We start from the raw sequence: 22927 nt of genomic DNA, 5'->3' as shown, positions 1-22927 counted from the left end.
TATGAAAGAGAACTGTTTGCGTGTGATCAGTGGTGTATTCATTCCGACGATTCTGTTGAAAAACGTTTCTTAAACGGAAGCAAACGGAACAAAACAGGGATAAACATACCTGAATTTGTCTAATTTGTCACCTCAATTCTTTCACTTGACCTGTGTGCACCTACGTTGTAAACTTATATTCATATGCTAGGTTCTAGCAACCTCATGATGGGTATAGGGAAAATTTGAGTATCATATAGTAGCCAGTGGTGTAAAGTACTTAAGTAAAAATACTTTAAAGTACTACTTAAGTAATTTTTTGTGGTGTCTGTACTTTACTATTTATATTTTTGACTACTTTTACTTTTACTTCACTACATTCCTAAAGTACTTTTTACTCAATACATTTTCCCTGACAAAAGTACTCGTTACATTTTGAATGCTTAGCAGGACAGGACAGTTGTCTAATTTACATACTTATCAAGAGAACATCCCTGGTCATCCCTACTGCCTCTGATCTGGCGGACTCACTAAACACATGTTTCGTTTGTAAATCATGTCTGAGTGTTGGAGTGTTCCCCTGGCTTTTTTTATTTTATGAAAATGGTGCCATCTGGTTTGCTTAATAAAAGGAATTTGAAACGATTTATACTTTTACTTTTAATACTTAAGTATATTTTAGCAATTACATTTACTTTTGATACATAAGTATATTTAAAACCAAATACTTTTAGACCTTTACTCAAGTAGTATTTTACTGAGTGTCTTTCACTTTTACTTGAGTCATTTTCTATTAAGGTATCTTTACTTTTACTCAAGTATGACAATTGGGTACTTTTTCCACCACTGGTAGTAGCCTAAACCTATCGATGTTACATTGAACTGGGTGAATGGAATATGAATGATAGTCATCCAATATGCTGTAATAGAAATAAGGCCATCCTCATACATTTTGTTTGTCATCCTCCCTCATCTTAAATGGTACCGACCACCACTGGTGTCCACAGTGCATCATTTTATGGAATTGATGCTATATTTTCTTGTGTTATGTAAGGGATCATCAATGATGATTTGTGCAGTCCTATGGAAATATACCATGATTCAGGGGGTGATACGGCTCCTGAGGCATAAGCTGGGAATTGGTATATTTCCATAGAACTGCAGTTGATTATCCTGCTTATACCCCAGACTTAAAGGGATACTTCAAACTGCACGCATAGACATACAAATGGTATCCACGAGTTCATCTAACTCTGAGGAAGTAGATAAAGGGCCTCATTGCCAAAATCCTGAAGTATCTCTTTAAACGGAAACTAATAAATTATGTTCTAATTGACAGTACCCTACCACCATGTAGATTGTTAAAGTAATGTGTTTTTTATTTATAACAGACAGAATTTCATAAATGGCAGGTAGCTTAGTGGTTAAGAGCATTATGCCAGTACCTGAAAGGTTGCTGGTTCTAATCCCCGAGCCGACTACACAGTAAAAACAGAAGTGTTAATTTAACTCCTATCGAGTTGAATTTAACTCTGTTTCAGATAACATTTGGTCCCACTCAAAATCAGTGTAAAATGTACTCTTTGGTCAGTGTAAAACTTTTAGAGTTAATTCTACTCCATATTGTGTAAAAAATAACAATGAAATGTGTCAAAATATTTAACACTGTAGTTTAATCACACTGTTGAGAGTAATATGATTACACTGTATAGAGTTAAGTCAACTACAATTTTACTTCAAAAAATGACACTTTAAAGTGTAATGATATTTACTTTTCATTTCTCTACAGTGTTTTTTTTTTTTATTTAAATCATATGATGTAGTGTTACTGAATTATAGAAATATCAATACTATCAAATAAAACAAAGCACAATAATACAAGATGAGAGCACCCACATTTATTGAAAAAAAAAGTATAATTTCAATGTCCGTGAATTTACATTGTACACCCATTGCCTTGTCTATGACAGAAGTATAACATCATAAAAATGTTCACCAGAGAAAGCAATATGGCACAACAAGGAGAGCTGTGTCATTTCCTCCATATGACCTTTGTATGTCAAAAGGTCTAGGGTAGTGCAGGTTGTCGACATGAAAAAAACTAAATCATGCTTTGATCTGATCACCTCATATGCATGGAAATGTTCTTGAAAAGTTACTGTAACTAAAGGCACTGTGAGTAGTAACAGTTTTTCACACATTATCAGAACTGACTCAATCTGATAAAACAAGGGCACTTCAGAGTCAACTTCGCCACAGATAACCAAGTGTGGGCGATAAACATACCCATTATGTTTAGCCCAATTAACCTTCATAACCTGAATGCTACTGGGCACTTGCATTGCCAAAGCAATTTCAGAACCTCCTTTTACCATATTTAAAGCCACCATTTTTCCTGGACCAATATCTAACCGACTAAAAGTTGTTGATCTTCGCCAACTATATGCCATATGATTCTGATGCTTTTTTGCCAGCGTTTTGGTAATATTTTTAAACGATTTAAGCTGTTTTTTGAAAAAATTCTGTTTGCCTTCATACCTCATACACCAACTATGAAGTACAGGCCCTATTTTCTGGATGCAGCGGGGATAGTGGATAAGAAAATGGTGCTTTGGTAAAAGTTTTTTCTGAGGATACAACTTCTTAAACAGTGTATGGTGATCAACAATCAAATGTTTTAAATATACACATAGACCTTGAGATAACATGGGCGAGAATATAATGTTAATTATTTGCAATAATAAAAGAAGCAGGCCCCAGTGTTGGTCAGTAGAAGTTACCAAATCTCCAAAGATAAGAGGAACATTCCTAAGTAAGCACCAGGACTGAATTGCATTCAGTCCCAGATCATTAGATCCTTCACTTAAATTAACAGTCACAGGCCTGTTATTTCTCTCTGTGAAACCATAATCAAAACTTTGTATTCTTGAATGTATTTCTCCTGATGTAACATGTTTTTCATTCAAATACAGAAATAATAACTTCAATTCGTACTGGCCAACCCCTTCTAACACATCATGCATCACATCAACTGAGAAGTTCTCAGTTGTGTGAAAATACCTCAATGAATTTAATATGCATGACCTTTTCACACCAAAAACATACGGAAGGGATGGATTACAAGCCATTTCTTGACAGTGAGCAGTATGCATATCTTTGGTGCGTAAAACTATTTTGGAAGAATCTTCAGAGAATTCTGTTTGAAAGTCCTCCTTTTCTGCTAAACAGAACCTGCAACAGTACCTTGCACTGAAAGACTCCACCAGACCAAACAAACTATGCAAACCCAAATTATCACCTGTTACCTGTACTACAGTGCCACGTACATAACCACTGTATAATGGAATCTCAATACCATCGCTCTCTAACACTTTAATGTCTCGAACAATGGGAGCAAAAATTTCACTAAAACCATATCGTTTAACATCTTGAGTATGAAATAAGGCGCACAGGTGTATGTTAGCCAAAAAAGAATTCCATTTTGGAGAGAAGTTTCTTAAAGTAAAATATACTCCACCCAATTTATGAATACCTCGCTTGGAACCCAATGGGTTGGCGACCTCAAAATCATCATAGAACATCTGGACCTGTATTGTCTGCTTCTCAGTTGAGAACAGGGGGTGACTTTTAAAAAAAAGATCCATCACAAATATCTCTCAGTCTAGAGTTGCTGGTAGCTGAGCTTTGCAACATTTCTGCAAAATACTGACTTTTAAATATTGACTGCAGTGTAGATAAAATTGGAATATACATGAATTTATCTTGAACTACTACCTGATCATATGTTCCAGTCTTTTTATTTCGTCTTGTGTCAAATCTTGAACCAATCACACATTCAACTGGTTCTACTATTTCCCACTTGGCAGTCATAAATTTTGATCGCTTGTATTCCGAATTTAGAACTGTGAAAGGATTCTCTAACCCCTCAAAACACGCCTCAACTTTCTTGCACATTTCTGTTTCTCTTTCATTACTAAATACATGCTTTATCACTGTTTCTTTAGCATGCTGATGAATATCTTGAACAATCTCTTCCATGGAAATCACTACAGTATTTACTGTACTTTGACCAACACCTGCTGCCTTTAGATCAGAAATAACAGCTGCACAACTATTTACAATGTATGGCGAAGATAACTCTGACTCAGCCTCTAAACATTCAGTCGACACTTCAACATGAGAAATATTACTGGTGTTGACGGTACTTTGAGGGTCTGAAAGATCATCTTCTATAGAATCTACTAAACTTTCTCCGTGGCACTTGTTAAGATGTTTTCTAAAACCAGAAAAGCTACCAAAAGAACGTGAGCATCCTTCTTGACCACATTTCAGAAAAAGAGTCCTGCCTGTACATAGCCCATGAATTATCTTAAGGTGCTTAACAAGGTTGTTTGGACTTCCATGGTCACTTTTGCAAAGAAAACACTTCATAGTTTTATCTCAACTAACGCACCATTCTTGCTCGCAACTCAGCAACTCTAGGAGTCTCCTTTGTTTCCCCCATGTCGATGTTATAGATGGTTGTTTGCACAAAAGTGAAAAAGCTGCTCAAGGAAGAACTGTATGACGTACCAAATACGTAATGGGCTTTAAAGACTTCGTCAAAAGCTCCTACTGAACCTGTTGCCTTGCATGGAAGAGCATGCTTGTCAACCACAATGAAGTAGGAGTGAATGCTGCTCTGTGTGGATCCCTGGGCGAGAAGGTAGGGCTGACTGCTTTGGGTGATGTTGTCAAGATGCTGCTGCACACTGGTTCCAACCTACAAAAAAAACACATTCAACAGAATTGTTTTGGTGACTAACCTCTGACAATAGATAAGATCACCTCAAACTGTGCACAAGATTAAGATGATGGAATATATATTTTAAACAACTGTTAAGCATACCTTTTGAAATCTGATGAGCTGATCTACAGCTTGATATGCAGACATCTTTCCCGGCCTCTTTCTACCTTGTGCAGATGGTGGTAGCAAATGTAGCAGCAGCAAGATGGCAGACATGTCACTGTCCCAGCCTACAAATAAGTAAATAAAAACCTGGTTAACATTGTGCCGTAGCATAACATTCTTATTCACAACTTGCACCATTATGGACATATAATGCACACCTACATTATCCACATAAAAAGTAAAACAGTTCATTCATACCATTCTCAACTTCAGCAGCTGACTCAGCATTGCGCATCAAATCCAAGAGTTCTGTGGTGGATACAAGTCCATGGCTTTCCTTTATTACTTTTGCTTTGAAAGTGGTTGGCCACTTCTCCAAGAATTTGTTGGCTGTGGCCTCACCAAACAGAAGTCTGAAATCTTGTTCTATCTGCAATGTAACACACAAAGACAGAAATAATGAGTGTTACCTTATTCTTCATTGGATATTTTTGGTGATGCAGTGAATTAAGTTGTCATACCAGTCCTGGTGTGTCCAGAAATCTTGGGAAGACCGAGAAGACATCTGATGATTTGGCTTCATCGTTGACCATTGCTTGCCGATATATGAAGGTCATTTTCATCTTCTCACGGACAGTGTTTTCATCAGCAGAGTGTCTCAAAACAGCAATAGCTGCTTCCACATCCTCATCAGATGGCTCTCTGTCATAGGTGAAGGGCTGACGATCACGGCCTGGCCCACCAACTTAAGACAAAATACAGTGTTAAGAAATCCTTTCTGTACAATTCACAGGTCACCATTATAATTACATGTCACTGATCAGAAAACATACCTTTAGGAGATTTGCTGACTGAGGCACCTCTTTCCTCTGCTGTTTTTCTTTGTATGGTCTTCAATCGCCATGCAAGGTATCCGGAACCACTCTCCGGATCGTAGTAATGATCCTATATTATTATAAATAAATTATAAAGGAGTACTATTCCCATTTCATAGAGTGAATATGTGCATAATGTTGCAATAACCCATTTACTTACATATCCATGTTGTGAGTATGGGTCTTCTAGATAGGGAAACAAAGCTACTATCCCCTGTGCTCTGACACTTTTGGGGGGGATGTCCTAGCATATGAATTCAAAGTTAACATCACACTGAATTGATATTGCACAACACATTTTACATAATTAATAACCGGAAAATAATAACAATGTTTCTTTACAGCCCATCTATATGCTTAATGCTTACCCATGTGTTTCTGTCATCTCAGCAGCAAGTATGTTGATCATCTGTCTTCTGGTGGCATCTGTCAGAGATTTGGTTTTTCCATACTCTTGCATAATGCGTTCACCACCAGGCTTTGATGTTAGGATTTTTTCAATCAGCTATAGGTGGAAAGAAATGTGCTTTCCGTAATTGTAAAACAATATGTAATGCTGTCACATGATGAAACAACATTCAGATTGGACTTAACAGCAATGTTCACCACTTACTGCTTTTGCCTCATAGTTTATGTGGCATGGCCTTTTAGGCTGGCTTCCTTCGCCAGCCGCTACTTCTTCAACATCGTCACACACAGTGAAATTCAGAATGATGGTGTCATCAGATGTACCCGAGCATGATGATGAATGAGAGGTATCTGTTCATTATGAAATTTGTGCAAAACATAGAAACATATTACAATAAACTGTTATTTTTAAGACAATAAAGGTTCTCATTCTGGCCTTTAAACTAAAAAACTAATTGAATGAATGAATACCAAGTCCATTGCCCAGCATGATTCTGAAAGTTCCAGGTGACTCCTTTACTAATTCTTCAAAAACATCTGAGTCAACTTCTGTGTCAGACTGGTCATACACCTTAATGTCTGGCTTTCTGCTTTCTGGTATGTTGAATTTTAGACACACTGTTAAAAAAAGAAGAAAAAAAAGAAAAACATGCATTCCCTTCTCACAAGAATCCAAGTTCATACTTAAGGTTGCCTCATGTGTTCACAAAATGATGAAAGACAAGGATCTGCATCTGATTTTATGTTACTGAAAATATAAAGCACAGCAGAAATGACTATAGACCTAAATAGATATCATAAGATAATAGCTTAATGCTGTATTATTTTGTCATTAGGGTGATATGTATTGCTTTAACCTATTATACCTACCTTCTTTCAAGAAAGCATTGAATGTCAGCTCAGACAGCTTGACGTATTTCTGCTCTTCCCGAGCTGAACACGCAACAGCATTTTGCCTCTGTTAACAAAGAAAATATATATTCAAAATCATCATTTAGTGCTGGTTCAACTAAGCGTTAGCTAACTATCCATTTATCTCAGTAGTACTAGCTACGCAATGCACTATGCATTACTTAGACGTTACACTGCAATTACAAAGGCTGAAGTAGACAAAGTTGTGCTGGTTGAATATAACGTTAAGCTGCCATTTTCTGCAGCAAATGGGTGTAGGCTAGTTCAAGTTTAGAGGCACATTGTCCCATTAGCTACCAAATAACTAGCTATGTGTCAAAGTTAGCTAGCTCATTAGCCATTTTAGTTCGAACAGTAGCTAACCATTAAAATGGTTAAGCAATGTTAAACAAACCCGTCATGCAAATCAGTGATCTAAGTTATCGTTTTATAACACCAACATTAGCTGGCTAACTATCAGAAGCATGCTAACATTACCGTTATATATAGCTTTATAAAAAACAGTTAACGTTAGTGTAAGGAAGCCTGGGAAGCTATACAATAACGTTAGCTAACAATACTATCTGTATAAATGTTTTGTTGTTAGCGAACGTTATTTTACGTATTTACCATTCTGACAAACTTCATTCGTGAAAATATTGCAACACAAAGAAAGACAGTTACCGATACTGATTGCAAGCTAGCTAACCGCATGACAAGCACAATCTGCGCTCATGCCAAACGGTGGTGTCCTTCAAACGAACTGATTAGCTAAGTTAACGTTACCTATTTTTAGCCATATGAAACAGCAAGCCATTCACAAAAATATCAAACATATTCCATGGGTATATCATATAACAGTTATTACTGTCAACCATCTGAACTTACAAGCTAATTTAGCTGGCTGATGACGAGGTCACTGCAAGGGGGACCGCCGCATGGAACTCGTAACTTAAAATATGACCTTGACATCAGCACAACTCTAAAATTATGTAAAGTTAAAAAATACCGGTTTGGTGTTGAAAAAACGGGGATGTAACTTACCTAGCAATATCTGTGGCCTAGCTACTCCTTCGCAATCTTCCTCCACCAACGTACGTGCCAAACTTCAGCAAAGCAGAGTGGCGGGTATTCATCACTGCTGTAGAGTTGAAATTGTCACTGCGTATCTGCAGATTTTTACACTCACTTTTAACTCCACTGATAGAGCAACTTTACTCTCAAAAATGTTGAAAATACTCTATCTGGGTTAAAATAACTTTACTCTGAAATATTAACACCCCATTTTTTACTGTGATAGGTGAAAATCTGTTGCTGTGCCCTTGAGTAAGGCAGTTAACCCTATTTGCTCATGTAAGTCGCTCTGGATAAGTGCGTCTGCTAAAATGTAAATGCACAACATTTTTGGAGCAAGAGATAGTTCACCTAAATTACAATATTACTGATATAAACGTATTATTTTTACTATGCAATGTATGATTTGTGCATGCAGATAACAACATGCTATTTGGGGTCCATTCACATGAATAAATATTTGGTCATGAATGCATTAGGTGCTGTGGGAGGCCATTTATGGCTAAGTGTTGGTCGCAATCTCTCCTTGCCCTTTACTTTCAAGGTAAAGAAACACAAAAGTAATTTAATTATTTGTGTGAAGAATCCCTTTAACAGAATGTATATTTATGCATTGTTGAAATGCCTATAAATTATAAGCATCAGCAGCTCAATAAGTGATGAGTTGGCCTTGGGTTGTGATCCTAGGAGATGGTGTTTGGTCAGATTGGGTCAAGTGACAAAAGCCTAGCAGCCTCATCAGGTACTGTTTAACTGTAGATTAATATGTCAGGAGTGCTGACATCTGGAAATATACGCAAACACAAATCAGATTAGGCCTCCATATCATAACTGAACATCAGCTCATATGTGTGGAGGTAAGATTGAAGAAAACATTTATTCTCATCGCTAGCTGCATACTGTGGAGTGGGGTCCATGGTATTAAATAATGTAAGATACTGCAAGCCATGGTATAAAAGCGATAATCAACGCGGGGCTCTATGCGTTGTCTGGAAAAAAATGCAACTCCGTGGAATGTCAGTTCCACTCCGCTAGCGCTTCGTTGATTATTTTCCATAGAACGCATAGCCACTCTTTGATTATCCCTTAGATATTGCAAGCCTATACTGCATCCTACCATTTACAACAAAGATCCTACTCTTTTTTTTTAAGGCACAGGCGCACTGTAAAGGGGTTGGCGGAATGATATTCACAAATTAACATGTGGCAGAACAGATTACAAGATAGGACTGACATTTTTTTTCTCCAGATCAATTCATATCTAGGTAAAAATGTAAGACAAACACTGCCGATATCAACTAGATCCACTAGAGTACATTGATGCAGAGCGCTATGTGAAATGACACACTTTCTGGTTCATAAAGCATGGTTGGTTGACTGGTATAAGAGACTGACAGTGCCTCTGGGTCTTTAACAGATGCTATACGTGGCCATGTGGGAGAGCTGGGGATACCGTATGGGTCGGCTGGAAATGTTGCCTTTCTTGGAAAGGCGGTTCAGTTGAATATGTAACATGGGCGAAAACAAGTGGAATTAGGGGGCCCTCTTGTGGCCAATCTGTTTCATTACATATTTTAAAAGAGACTACGGTCACACTTTACAGTAAGTGTCCCATTTACTACCATGTGAATACATTTCAGGGACACTTCTTGTAAAGTACAACTGAGACAGTTACTATCTGAGAAGGAGATACTTTACCGTATTATCATGAAGTAAACTTACCTCATAGTGGAAAACCGCAAGTGAGGTCAAATTGAACTAAAAAGCACCATACTCGTTATCAACGCTTCTCTTTAACAAAGTTTCAGTAAGGTGGGACTCCGTAGACAGCAGTGATAGTAACAAATTAATGTTCTTTAATAATGTTTTATTATAAACACCTACAAATATGTGCGGGTGGAGAGACAAATAGTTGAAGCCTTTCAACCTTCCTGTGGTGCATTATGGTCATAAAGTGAAGCAGTATAACAGGACAAAAGCTTGTACAATGGAGGCTACCTTTAGAAGAAAACACTTTACATGAACTATGCCTTATTAAGATTACATATTGCTATCATGTACAAGTTGATACCCAGCCAACTAGCTATTTTATATTTTGCTTCAGTTATAACAACTTTGCAGCAACAGGATAATAATAGTAACGCTAAAATGTGTCACTTGTATGATAGCATGATGTAAATCATATTCAACTTAAATAGTAACCAGTCTTTGATCATGTAGGGCAGTGTCCTGGAGTACCTCCAGGATTGCACATTTTTGTTCTAGCCCTATACAGTGGGGGAAAAAAGTATTTAGTCAGCCACCAATTGTGCAAGTTCTCCCACTTAAAAAGATGAGAGAGGCCTGTAATTTTCATCATAGGTACACGTCAACTATGACAGACAAAATGAGATTTTTTTTCTCCAGAAAATCACATTGTAGGATTTTTAATGAATTTATTTGCAAATTATGGTGGAAAATAAGTATTTGGTCACCTACAAACAAGCAAGATTTCTGGCTCTCACAGACCTGTAACTTCTTCTTTAAGAGGCTCCTCTGTCCTCCACTCGTTACCTGTATTAATGGCACCTGTTTGAACTTGTTATCAGTATAAATACACCTGTCCACAACCTCAAACAGTCACACTCCAAACTCCACTATGGCCACAACCTCAAACAGTCACACTCCAAACTCCACTATGGCCAAGACCAAAGAGCTGTCAAAGGACACCAGAAACAAAATTGTAGACCTGCACCAGGCTGGGAAGACTGAATCTGCAATAGGTAAGCAGCTTGGTTTGAATAAATCAACTGTGGGAGCAATTATTAGGAAATGGAAGACATACAAGACCACTGTTAATCTCCCTCTATCTGGGGCTCCACGCAAGATCTCACCCCGTGGGGTCAAAATGATCACAAGAACGGTGAGCAAAAATCCCAGAACCACACGGGGGGACCTAGTGAATGACCTGCAGAGAGCTGGGACCAAAGTAACAAAGCCTACTATCAGTAACACACTACGCCGCCAGGGACTCAAATCCTGCAGTGCCAGACGTGTCCCCCTGCTTAAGCCAGTACATGTCCAGGCCCGTCTGAAGTTTGCTAGAGTGCATTTGGATGATCCAGAAGAGGATTGGGAGAATGTCATATGGTCAGATGAAACCAAAATAGAACTTTTTGGTAAAAACTAAACTCGTCGTGTTTGGAGGACAAAGAATGCTGAGTTGCATCCAAAGAACACCATACCTACTGTGAAGCATGGGGGTGGAAACATCATGCTTTGGGGCTGTTTTTCTGCAAAGGGACCAGGACGACTGATCCGTGTAAAGGAAAGAATGAATGGGGCCATGTATCGTGAGATTTTGAGTGAAAACCTCCTTCCATCAGCAAGGGCATTGAAGATGAAACGTGGCTGGGTCTTTCAGCATGACAATGATCCCAAACACACCGCCCGGGCAACAAAGGAGTGGCTTCGTAAGAAGCATTTCAAGGTCCTGGAGTGGCCTAGCCAGTCTCCAGATCTCAACCCCATAGAAAATCTTTGGAGGGAGTTGAAAGTCCGTGTTGCCCAGCGACAGCCCCAAAACGTCACTGCTCTAGAGGAGATCTGCATGGAGGAATGGGCCAAAATACCAGCAACAGTGTGGAAAAACCTTGTGAAGACTTACAGAAAACGTTTGATCTGTGTCATTGCCAACAAAGGGTATATAACAAAGTATTGAGAAACTTTTGTTATTGACCAAATACTTATTTTCCACCATAATTTGCAAATAAATTCATAAAAAAATCCTACAATGTGATTTTCTGGATTTTTTTTCTCATTTTGTCTGTCATAGTTGACGTGTACCTATGATGAAAATTACAGGCCTCTCTCATCTTTTTAAGTGGGAGAACTTGCACAATTGGTGGCTGACTAAATACTTTTTTCCCCCACTGTATAAGCACACGTGATTGAACTAATCATCAAGCCCTTGATTAATTGAATTAGGTGTGCTAGTATTGACTTGTAGGAGTTTTGTGCACCCCTTGATGGTAATCGGGGACCAGAGTTGAGAAAGGAGGTTATAGGAGGAGTGGGAGCCATAGAGGATTCTATTTATATTTAGGGGAAGGGCTAGTTTCTGAGAAGCCAGGTGGGGGCGGAGCCATGGGCGTGGTTAAAGTAGCTCCACCACCACGGTTTCTCCTGCCTCTCCTCTCTGTTCTGGTTCTGCTCGCTAATGGTGTAGCGCTCAAACTGGTTGTAGGGGTCGAAGTGCTCATAGGTCCCCATGGACGGGATTCTATAGTCCTCCTCCATGTCAGGCTCCATCACAGCCTTCTGCAGGACAAAGTCCACCCGGCCTGCTTTCTGCATGCGTGCCGGGAGGTGGATCTTTTTCATGGCTCTGGTGTAGCCCGGTGCAGACGCGGTCAGGATGTGGATGCCGGCGGTTAGCAGGCGCCAGTAGTCTCCGTTTTCAGCTAGAGAGAGAGTGAGGACGTTTTTTAATCTAATGCTTACCACCCAGAGTCATACTGACATTTTCTGGTGAAAATGACCAATTGGAGAGGCTGACATTACCTGTGGTGATGTCATGCCTTATTCCTCTGACAGATATCCTTGCCCCTTTGATTCCGTTCCCGTCCTCATCCTTTACTATTCCCTTTATTCCACGGTGGACCTGGGAAACATTGGGACGCAGGGTTAGTGGAGAATTCGTCTCAGATTTGTGAAAAGGAGTGATGTTTTTGTAATGAAATGCTGGCTTTAAAGTCTCTCACCGACTCCATGAATGTGAGCAGAGCCTCTTTGTTGTCCTTCCAGCCAGTGTATAACTCCCCCTCAGCTGGGAACTTATCACAGCCCAACTCCACCGTCACCTCAAAACAGTTAGTGTGGAGGTAGTTGAAGTCCTGCATACCTGGTCACATGACGAGAAGCACAATGTACCAGTGATGAGAGCGTCTGCTAAATGACTAAAATGTAAATGTAATAGAAATGATAAACTCGCCATCTTCAGAATAGTGACAATAACTGAAGGCGCCACCAGGTGGCGGACATAGTTCATAATATAACGTGCTTATTAAGTGCAAGTTTTCATTGAGCCTGCGTCAGCTATTTCAATCACAGTAGGCTGGTGAGGGGAGGACGGTTCATAAGAATGTTTATTTCCCGCCGTTCTTGATTTATTGCTTTTCTTTACATTCCAGCTGTTTGACATTTGACTGCATTGGTGGGAGCTAGTGACATCAGTATTTCGCTGCACTGCTATAACACCTGCTAAACAGTGTACGTGACCAGGAAACTTTCATTTGATAATAATAGCTGTGATGGACTGAATGGATTGATACCATTCCATTACAGCCATTACTATGAGTCTGTCCTCCCAAATTAAAGGTGCCACCAGCCACCCGCTATATCTTTACTTCAACAGTCCTGGACTGTATTTAATTTGACTGTTTTTTTTTTTTACTTACCACCTGCAAAGCTGTACCACTTTGCTCCATTTATGATGCCATCCTGGCCGATGCTGCCAAAGCTATCACACCTTCCGGAGTTTTCTGACATGGTGGCATGGGCATCTGCATATGTTCTCGCTATTTGCTTGAATACCTGCAGCCAAAAATAAAAAAATATATTATTTTGGTCGTATTCATACAAAATATAATTGGTAGTTCTGTTTACCTTCACATTTTATTTGTTACGTTAGTTTGATTTGTTAGCAGCTAAGATACATTTTTTGCTTTCTTTACATGTCTGTTACATGATGACTGTCAAGGAAATAAACATTTAAAAAATCCCAAGAATGGGGTGATTAATCATTATAAATGTAGAGCATGAACAATCAATCGGACTTCTCTCTGCAATAGACACACTTCAGATCTTAAAGTGCAGTCCATCTTGGAGAGTGCTGTTGTCCTATTGACTGTACATGTTGCTGTCAGTCCTGCTTACCTGTTCGTCTGGCGTGGGGGAGAACATCGTCTGCTCTAGTGGGTGTTTGGAGAGGTCGTAGGGGTAGGACACCAACAGCTCCCCTCCATGGAAGTTAGCTGAGAGCACAAATGGAATGGATCTGATCCACTTCATGACTGCGTATGCCTCTGGAGCTACCTGCATTATGACACACATAAAGACGAGCATATCAATTACAGTCAACATCTTTTGCTGGGCACATCAATACAACACAGGGTTTTGGAAATGATGACATAACACGGCACAATCAGGTGACGGTTAACAACAATTACCAATCATCAAGTTTTCAATTAAAACTTAATGATTGGTAATCAAAACTCAATTCAAACGTTGATATCTAACATTGAAGATACATTACACATCAGTAATTCCAAATTACATTGAAAGCAGTCGTCACTGCACAATATTTGATGCATGTATTATTGTCCGCAAGCATAAAATCCCACACAAAATGCAAGCATGGATGTAAATGGATAGGAATTCATACTGTACCTTACCAAACCAGTAAGCATCTGGGATTGGGATGTGGTCGCTACGGAAACGTCTGTGTCTGCGCCGGCTGTAGACGATGGCGGTCAGGTCAGGGAAGTTCCTGTTCAGGTCAATGTTCTGGGCGTTGCCTCGACCAAGGGTCCAGCTGTTGTAGTTCTGAGCCTGTACAGTTCATACAGTGGTAGTTAGGTTGGTCTGTGAGTCACAGCAGACATATCAAAGCATACTGTAGGATCTGTGTTGTCAAGTAATGTGAAATCAGCCATAGTTTAAACCAAATATTGAGGCCCGTTGTTGAATTTCCAAAAAAGCTGGGAAACTGCATTAATACCCTAATACATTAATACCTTTCTGGCAAATGCAATTCGTTTTACACATTGATAATACAACAAAATATTTAAATGACGTGTCAACAACGTCGATTCAACCTACCTCCTCGTTCTCAGGGTCGATGGTGTCCTGGACCTCGGCGGCAGCCAGCTCGTAACCGTCTGGGTTCATGGAGGGCAGGATGTGGATCCGCGTGGTGTTGATCAGGGTCTGGACGCGCTGGTTCCCCAGCAGGTACTCTGAACACAGGTACTGGGCCAGATAGATCAACAGCTGGCGACCCAGCACCTCGTTCCCATGCATGTTTCCTATGTACTTCATCTCTGGTTCAACTGTTGATATAGAGCGACAGGATAGGGACTTCTTTTAAATGCTTTCAACCAGAAAGTCCATTGAGATGAATTATCTGTTTTTCAATGGAGACTTGGCCAAGACAGCAGCTTACAGTCATGTGCAACATTTAGAAACGTGGACATTGGCGACATAGTAATTAAGGGTCCGATTCCGACCCGAGTTAAGCGTGCGTAAATGGAACATAATCCCCTTTTTATGCACTTTTCTCTCTGTGTATTCTGACCTTGAACTTAAGCATTAGAATAGCATGCTATTCACCGGGGTGGAGCTCAAATAAATGAAGGTGTGGCGGAGGTGTGTCTACAGATACGTCATATTCTGACCATGCATCCCACTGCTGACTTGCCTCGGAATCTAAGCAGGGTTGGTCCTGGTCCCTGGATGGGAGACCAGATGCTGCTGGAAGTGGTGTTGGAGGGCCAGTAGGAGGCACTCTTTCCTCTGCTCTGAAAAAATATCCCAATGCCCCAGGGCAGTGATTGGGGACATTGCCCTGTGTAGGGTACCGTCTTTCGGATGGGACGTTAAACAGGTGTTCTGACTCTCTGTGGTCACTAAAGATCCCATGGCACTTATCGTAAGAGTAGGGGTGTTAACCCCGGTGTCCTGGCTACATTCCCAATCAGGCCCTTATACCATCATGGCCACCTAATCATCCCTAGCTTCCAATTGGCTCATTCATCCCCCCTCCTCTCCCCTGTAACTATTCCCCAGGTCGTTGCTGTAAATGAGAATGTGTTCTCAGTCAACTTACCGGGTAAAATAAGGGATAAAAAAAGTAGAATTCCCTGATAATTCCACCACCGTTACGCACGAGGAAACCATGAATAAGGTCCAACGAACCTACCGGTAAGTGGAAGAATCATCTACTTAATTTTTTCGATTGAAATAACACCACTCTCTATGCACTGTAATTTACAACTCGATAAGAGATATTGATAAGAGCTAGGTACATGAGTAATACATTTGGATAAGGGAATTGTAAATATAGGTTAAATGACACTTGTTTTAGATCTATTTGACCTTATAATCGCTGGAGATGTAGAACCAGTCACATGGCAGCAAACTGAAGCATATCAACATATCAACTTTCACACAGTAAAGATGATGAAATGCTGTGCCATTATGCAGAATGTAAATTGTATGGCCTTTTAACTTGCAGGGATGGGCAGTCTCGAATATCTTAATGATAGTCTACCCCGACTTTCTCTGTGTCCTATTTCTATCATGTTAAATATTAACCACTATCAGTATCGACCATCAGTAGGCCTAATAACAACACATATTCAACTGCCAATTGACTGTTAGTTCCCTTCAGTTTGTATAGCCTACATTAGCATTCCATTTAATTCCATTGTTTAGTTTACATTCATTTGCTTCCTTGGTCATGGCTGTGTGGTTGTTGCTAAGGATCATTTGTAACAGTTGATAATATACAAAAAATGACATGTAAGCTAATTAAATCGTTACGGAGCAGAGCGCAGACCAAGCCGTAACCCAACGAATGCCGCAATACTTGGCCGTGTCATCTTGGCCATGTCATCACACAGTTCCATGGTTAGTGCAGGCAATAGACGAGGGTATAGTCTACTATTTTACACTATTCTCCCTATTATAATTATATGTACACTAATCTTCCAACATTACCATGGGTTGAATCAAACCACCGTTTTCTTTCTTTCATGCGTAAAGGCTCTCCAAACCTGTTTTTTATTACTCTTTAATACTTTCCTAAACCTAAATAATCTACAAGATCAGAGTATTTATAAAATCTACCAATTGGTGCTGAAACGGAGACGAATATGCATATATTTAGATGGCTTTCTTTCATTGATCCCTAATATTCTGAACTTGTTCTCTCGAGTCTGTCAACAAAATTCTAACTAAAAGGTACACCGTATTTAAAGGGATGGCTTAAGATAAATGTACTGAAAACCCTATTGAATGAAATCTGTTGGCCAGCAAGTAGGAGGGTTTTCAGCAGTTGAATTACATTTATTCAGAGCATGCAAGGTAGCCACACCTGCAGGGCACGTTGTGCGACTGAATAAGGTAAATCTGAATACCAAATACTGAAGTGCGTAGGAAAGGCGTGCGTAGGAATGGCGTAAATTCCTAAGTTGGAATCAGCCCCTAATTGAATAGCATTGAGAGACATAATACACAGTTTAAGAAATAGCATTCCCAGGACTCACACTGTAACGCATAGAGGACCGTTAGTACTTACGCAGTTCATGTACTCCAGGGTTGTTTGAGAACTCTATCACTAGCAGGTCTTTGCCCTCCCCACTGCGGCCAATGCTGTAGGTCGTGGCGATTTCAGGGCATCTTGCTGCAGTCTTCTTCAGGATGCTGTTCATCTGGGCATTAGAGTGGTAGCTGAACTGGATGACAGTATGAGGCTTCTCAGAGGTATTACCTATACTGGCCTGGGCTTCCTTCTGTATCGCTATGATAAACAAGAGATGGTGACACTGTATGATAGTGATTTGTAAAGCATTTATAAGCACCTAACAGTTATAAGTATAATTGCTTATTTGTGGAAGTTATTATAAAGTGTAACCAAACATATAAAAGGTCAATATTGTTCCAAGCCAGTTTATGACACTTTTGTATTAACTAGCAAGTGTGACTTTTGATTCAGTGTCACAGAAAAGTTACATTTGAAAGCATAACCATGCTTCAATAAACCGCCTCATTGGGTGTATATCAAGATACCCCATTACTAAATGAGGTCTTAGTCTTTCATCTCATGTCAGAAAGTGGAAAAGGTCTACATTCTAGCCCCGTCCCTCCTGTATAAATGTGCTCATTTAGGCAAATGTGTCAGACCTAAAAGGTAAGAAACCGAGCAAAGTTGAAACATAAGACAAAGTAAATATCAGCATGGAAATAATTACATAGCTTACTAGGGTTGCCAGACATCTGCTTGTGTTTCAGTTAGAATCAAATATATTTTTGGAAACAGATTTCATACTACACTAAACGCTGTTATGCAAAATGTGGTACCACCATCTGTGTGAATATCTACACTAATATGATATATATAATATGCATATTTATGATATATTTCAGCAAAAATGGCTACATGAACTGTTATTGTGTCGGTATAGGCTACTGTAGGACTTGTTAATGGTGGCATAGAGCAGCTGTAGAGATAAACAGAGAGAGAGAGTACACAGGAAGAGGACTCATAACACTCAGAGCAATCACACAGCTGGAGTGGTTGGTTGGTTGGTTGGTTGGTTGGTTGGTTGGTTGGTTGGTTGGTTGGTTGCAGCTACAGGGAGAAAAACTGTACTGAACTCAAGTTAGACTGATTACTGCTCTGGTGAACAGGGAGAAACAAACTGTACTGAACTCAAGTTAGACTGATTACTGCTCTGGTGAACAGGGAGAAACAAACTGTACTGAACTCAAGTTAGACTGATTACTGCTCTGGTGAACAGGGAGAAACAAACTGTACTGAACTCAAGTTAGACTGATTACTGCTCTGGTGAACAGGGAGAAACAAACTGTACTGAACTCAAGTTAGACTGATTACTGCTCTGGTGAACAGGGAGAAACATAATGTACTGAACTCAAGTTAGACTGATTACTGCTCTGGTGAACAGGGAGAAACAAACTGTACTGAACTCAAGTTAGACTGATTACTGCTCTGGTGAACAGGGAGAAACAAACTGTACTGAACTCAAGTTAGACTGATTACTGCTCTGGTGAACAGGGAGAAACATAATGTACTGAACTCAAGTTAGACTGATTACTGCTCTGGTGAACAGGGAGAAACATAATGTACTGAACTCAAGTTAGACTGATTACTGCTCTGGTGAACAGGGAGAAACATAATGTACTGAACTGAAGTTAGACTGATTACTGCTCTGGTGAACAGGGAGAAACAAACTGTACTGAACTCAAGTTAGACTGATTACTGCTCTGGTGAACAGGGAGAAACAAACTGTACTGAACTCAAGTTAGACTGATTACTGCTCTGGTGAACAGGGAGAAACAAACTGTACTGAACTCAAGTTAGACTGATTACTGCTCTGGTGAACAGGGAGAAACAAACTGTACTGAACTCAAGTTAGACTGATTACTGCTCTGGTGAACAGGGAGAAACAAACTGTACTGAACTCAAGTTAGACTGATTACTGCTCTGGTGAACATATACTACAGTTGTCTGTTACCTATCAGTGTGAATTCAGAGACTTGTTAAAAATCATATATCTTGTACGAGGCAAGATATTAATGGCAGATATGTTAACGCCATTGCCTAGTGCCAACAAAGTGACACATTTACATACGTTCCCATATGGCTCACACATAATGTTATTGCGGTTGTCAAATCTCTAACATCTTGCTTATAGGTTCTTTTTGAGGGCTTTGTATAGTTGCTACAAATATAGATACTTTCTAGGTCACATAAGCCTAAGTTTTAAAGTAGATATGTCCATGTGTTGAGAGGATTGCAGCATAATAAAATCATCTGAAAAAACGGTGAATGTTAATGTAAGAAGGCATTTGAATTGACCTATAAATAGTTTAAGTACATTCTTGAGGTGTGCCACAAGGGCTCATGTGGTAACCAGGCGACTGTCATTAATCTGGATGTCACGACTTCCTCCGAAGCTGCCTCCTCTCCTGGTTCGGGCAGGCTTCGGTGGAAGTCGTGACACTGGATAGAAACTGCATTCTCAGTTGCCATTGACATAATCTTGTAATAATATTGACACACATGGTTCTCTCTAGTTGTACATTTTGCTCAAGGGATTGTTTTATGCATGAAAATATTATTTGAGTCAACATCATACTACACAGTTAGTGTCATACTGTTGTCACTATCATAGATTGATAGTAATTTGTATGACACACCAGTTAAACTGTGGTCGTTACCTCGTAGGCCCTCCAGTGGGTCGTAACAGCCCTCCTGGTCACTGACAAAGAAGCGGTCACAGTCCAGGAAGTATGGCCACGCCATCTCGATGCCCTCGAAGGCGTGGTGACAGTTCTTCCTCACCGCCTCGCACGTACTCCTGCACGGCTTGAGCACCTTACATTATCAAATAAAACGTTATTCAATTATTGAAAGCGCTGGGTTTTTTAACTGAAGAAGGCACTGCATTACCGAAATGTTGGTTATTAGGTTTACCCATTAAATTGTTGGGAGTATATATAGAGTGCAATTTAATTGAATGTATTTTTATTATTGAAAGTTGTTACATTATCTGGTTTTATTATGTTATCCATTGTTAGCATCAAACCTTCTCCTTCTCGCAGCGAGGCACCAGCACTGAACAGCCTAGCATGCGGATGTCCGGGGTGCACTCTCCATTGAGCAAGTTGTGGACCACACTGAGGAGGAGGTACTCGGGGCCCAGCTCAGCCTCCTCGCGGGTCCTGTGGCCCAGGATGTTGGGGAACATTGTGTGGGTGTAGGACATGTCGTCGCAGTAGTTCATCATGATGTCCATGCACTTGGCTGGGTAGAAAAAAAGAGGCAACCAAGGAGCAGGACAGATGGAAGAAATTCAGTATTATATGGTGAGTGTGATCTGAATGTAGCTTACCGTGTTGAATCATCAATGCATAGAATACATACCGTTACATCAATAGGTTACATGTAATGTACATCATTATGCAATGTGTCATAATACCATTTATTGTCTTATAATTTTATGGAATCTTTGCAATTAACTTCTGTGAGACCTTTGGATGCTTTTGTAAGTTGGGTGGCAAAATATTCTTAGAACAATTTGTTTGTTATAAATAATTTTCAGGTAGGCGTGGTGTTAACCTGCTTGCAAGATGCTGCTTATGAGCCCATATGTTCTTTCCATTGTAAATCAGGATGTTTAGGGGTATTGGCCAAGTTGTTCTTGCTCTTGTACCTTTACATTTGTTCTCAGTTCATTTGTTTAAGAAACATAGCTAAAATGTTCAGTACACAATAAGGCTCATTACTAATTTCCTTGGCATGGAAAACGTACATAACCTGATATCAAATGGTCATATGGATATGCATGCAAGAATCCATCCCTTTGTCTAAAACTTTTTTATTGTCTCATATAGCTAGCTACCTCTCTGCAGTACTGACAATTATCAAGTTCAAATATTTCTATTATCAGTGGAGATTAAAATGTGAATATTTCATACAGCCATTTATCATCCAAAAATAGTATTGATAGCTCGGCCTTAAGGCCATAATATCCCATTTAGCCTAATCACATAGTAAGACTTCATCTTTAAAAGTGTGATAGGTAGTTCAACCTGTGGTTTGATAACATGCTATAAATGTACGGTCCTTTAGGCCTTCTTTCTGTATGAACAGTAAGTACTAAGCTATGTGACTGTGATGCAATGCACACATCATGTTAGGATGCTTTCAATTGGTTTAGAATAGTCAGAGTTGGTCATAATAACCTTTGCATATGTTGTCACCAAGGCTTTACAAACAACACATTTACATGAGTTGAAGGATTTATTGAAGAAGATAACATTTACATACGTTGTTCTGGTTCTGGTTCTTTGCAAAAGCTACCTGAAAGACAAAATTATTGTTAGTTGCTGTCATGCATTTAACACTAGATGGCAGAATCGCATTTATCACCAGCGTTATTGTGGCAATATAAAGTCTGCTCTTATCTTGCTTCACCATCTCTCCTCCCAAATGTCTGTCTTTCAGTAAATACTTATTCATGCTGAGAATTGTCATTCTTTGGATCATGTGACCTCTCACTAGTGATGAATATCTACCTCAATCTTTATAGTCTACAATTCTATAATAATTCTCTAAAGAAAAATAAGGATTTTATTTCGCACTCATTTGTGACACGAGGTTATTTTTTATTCTTGTTACTGTTGGCTTGTAAATAAAAATGGTGAATAGAAGCATCACAGTTTGCATGTCTTGTCTGAGATATAATGAAATATTTCTGAACCATGCACTTTTATTTCAGAACTAGCCGAAACACTATGATTTCATTCCTATGCACAAACACATCATGTGCGTTATCATAAACAGCAGAGTTGGCCTACTTTACCTAGAAATTCGTCTTCAGGGTCGCAGAGCGAAGGGGCACACCAGACAACTGTTGCCAGTGCATTCAGAAAAACAATAGTCTTCATTTTCCTCCGTATAAATTCCATATTTTGTGATGTGGCACCTCAAGGCTACTGTGCTTAATTGCAAGAAAACTTTCAAGGCTTCCCTAAAAAGTGAGTTTATTACACGAATTACGGTTGAATATCAAATTACAAACGAAAATGTTCCGGACGGAAGTGGAAGGCTGGATGGAGGGGGAATCGTGCCTGAAAACAAGTAAACTTGCGCAAGTAAACTTTCTGAAATACACCTGTTACCAATTCCTATACTCTAAACAGTTTTGCTCAACCATTTCCACCACTTTCTTATTCAATTTTAACCTTTTAATTTCTTACCTCAAAATGTATGTATTGGATTATGTGAACAGTGGACATTCTCTGTAAAATAATAGGCCACTATTTTTTTCCGTCAGTGCTATCCGGGATCTTTAGGACGACCCCTAACCTTAACTCCTACCCTTACCCTTAACCATAACCATAACCCTCACCTTAACCACTCGACATCTCAACTTCAATTGGGTAGGGACTTCCCAATGATTTCGAATAGCACCGATTTGTGTTTTTCTTGGCGCGTTTTTCCAGTCCTTTAGTCCTTGCT

At 39.5% G+C, this 22927-nt stretch overlaps 2 protein-coding genes across 2 annotated transcripts; both read right to left on the bottom strand.

Moving 5' to 3' along the window:
• Positions 1-1862: 1862 nt before the first annotated feature.
• LOC123491353 lies at positions 1863-5978 on the bottom strand. The gene is made up of 6 exons (XM_045221711.1): positions 5906-5978; positions 5704-5815; positions 5392-5615; positions 5129-5300; positions 4868-4995; positions 1863-4741 (listed from the first exon to the last, which is right to left on the bottom strand). The coding sequence occupies exons 3-6, from the start codon at positions 5491-5493 to the stop codon at positions 4424-4426; spliced, it is 720 nt and encodes a 239-aa protein (XP_045077646.1). The 5' UTR covers positions 5494-5615; positions 5704-5815; positions 5906-5978; the 3' UTR covers positions 1863-4423.
• A 6031-nt stretch (positions 5979-12009) lies between these two features.
• LOC121571146 (carboxypeptidase Z-like) lies at positions 12010-22505 on the bottom strand. The gene is made up of 12 exons (XM_041882463.2): positions 22269-22505; positions 21734-21766; positions 20490-20707; positions 20122-20278; positions 17459-17680; positions 14980-15209; positions 14548-14709; positions 14035-14193; positions 13557-13692; positions 12861-13000; positions 12661-12760; positions 12010-12560 (listed from the first exon to the last, which is right to left on the bottom strand). The coding sequence occupies exons 1-12, from the start codon at positions 22372-22374 to the stop codon at positions 12211-12213; spliced, it is 2013 nt and encodes a 670-aa protein (XP_041738397.2). The 5' UTR covers positions 22375-22505; the 3' UTR covers positions 12010-12210.
• Positions 22506-22927: the final 422 nt, after the last annotated feature.

Source organism: Coregonus clupeaformis, chromosome 8, assembly GCF_020615455.1.
Source record: "Coregonus clupeaformis isolate EN_2021a chromosome 8, ASM2061545v1, whole genome shotgun sequence".
In the NCBI taxonomy this organism is placed as follows: Eukaryota; Metazoa; Chordata; class Actinopteri; order Salmoniformes; family Salmonidae; genus Coregonus; species Coregonus clupeaformis.
The sequence above is the reverse complement of the archived record's forward strand: the minus strand, read 5'-3'. Positions and strand labels throughout refer to the sequence as shown.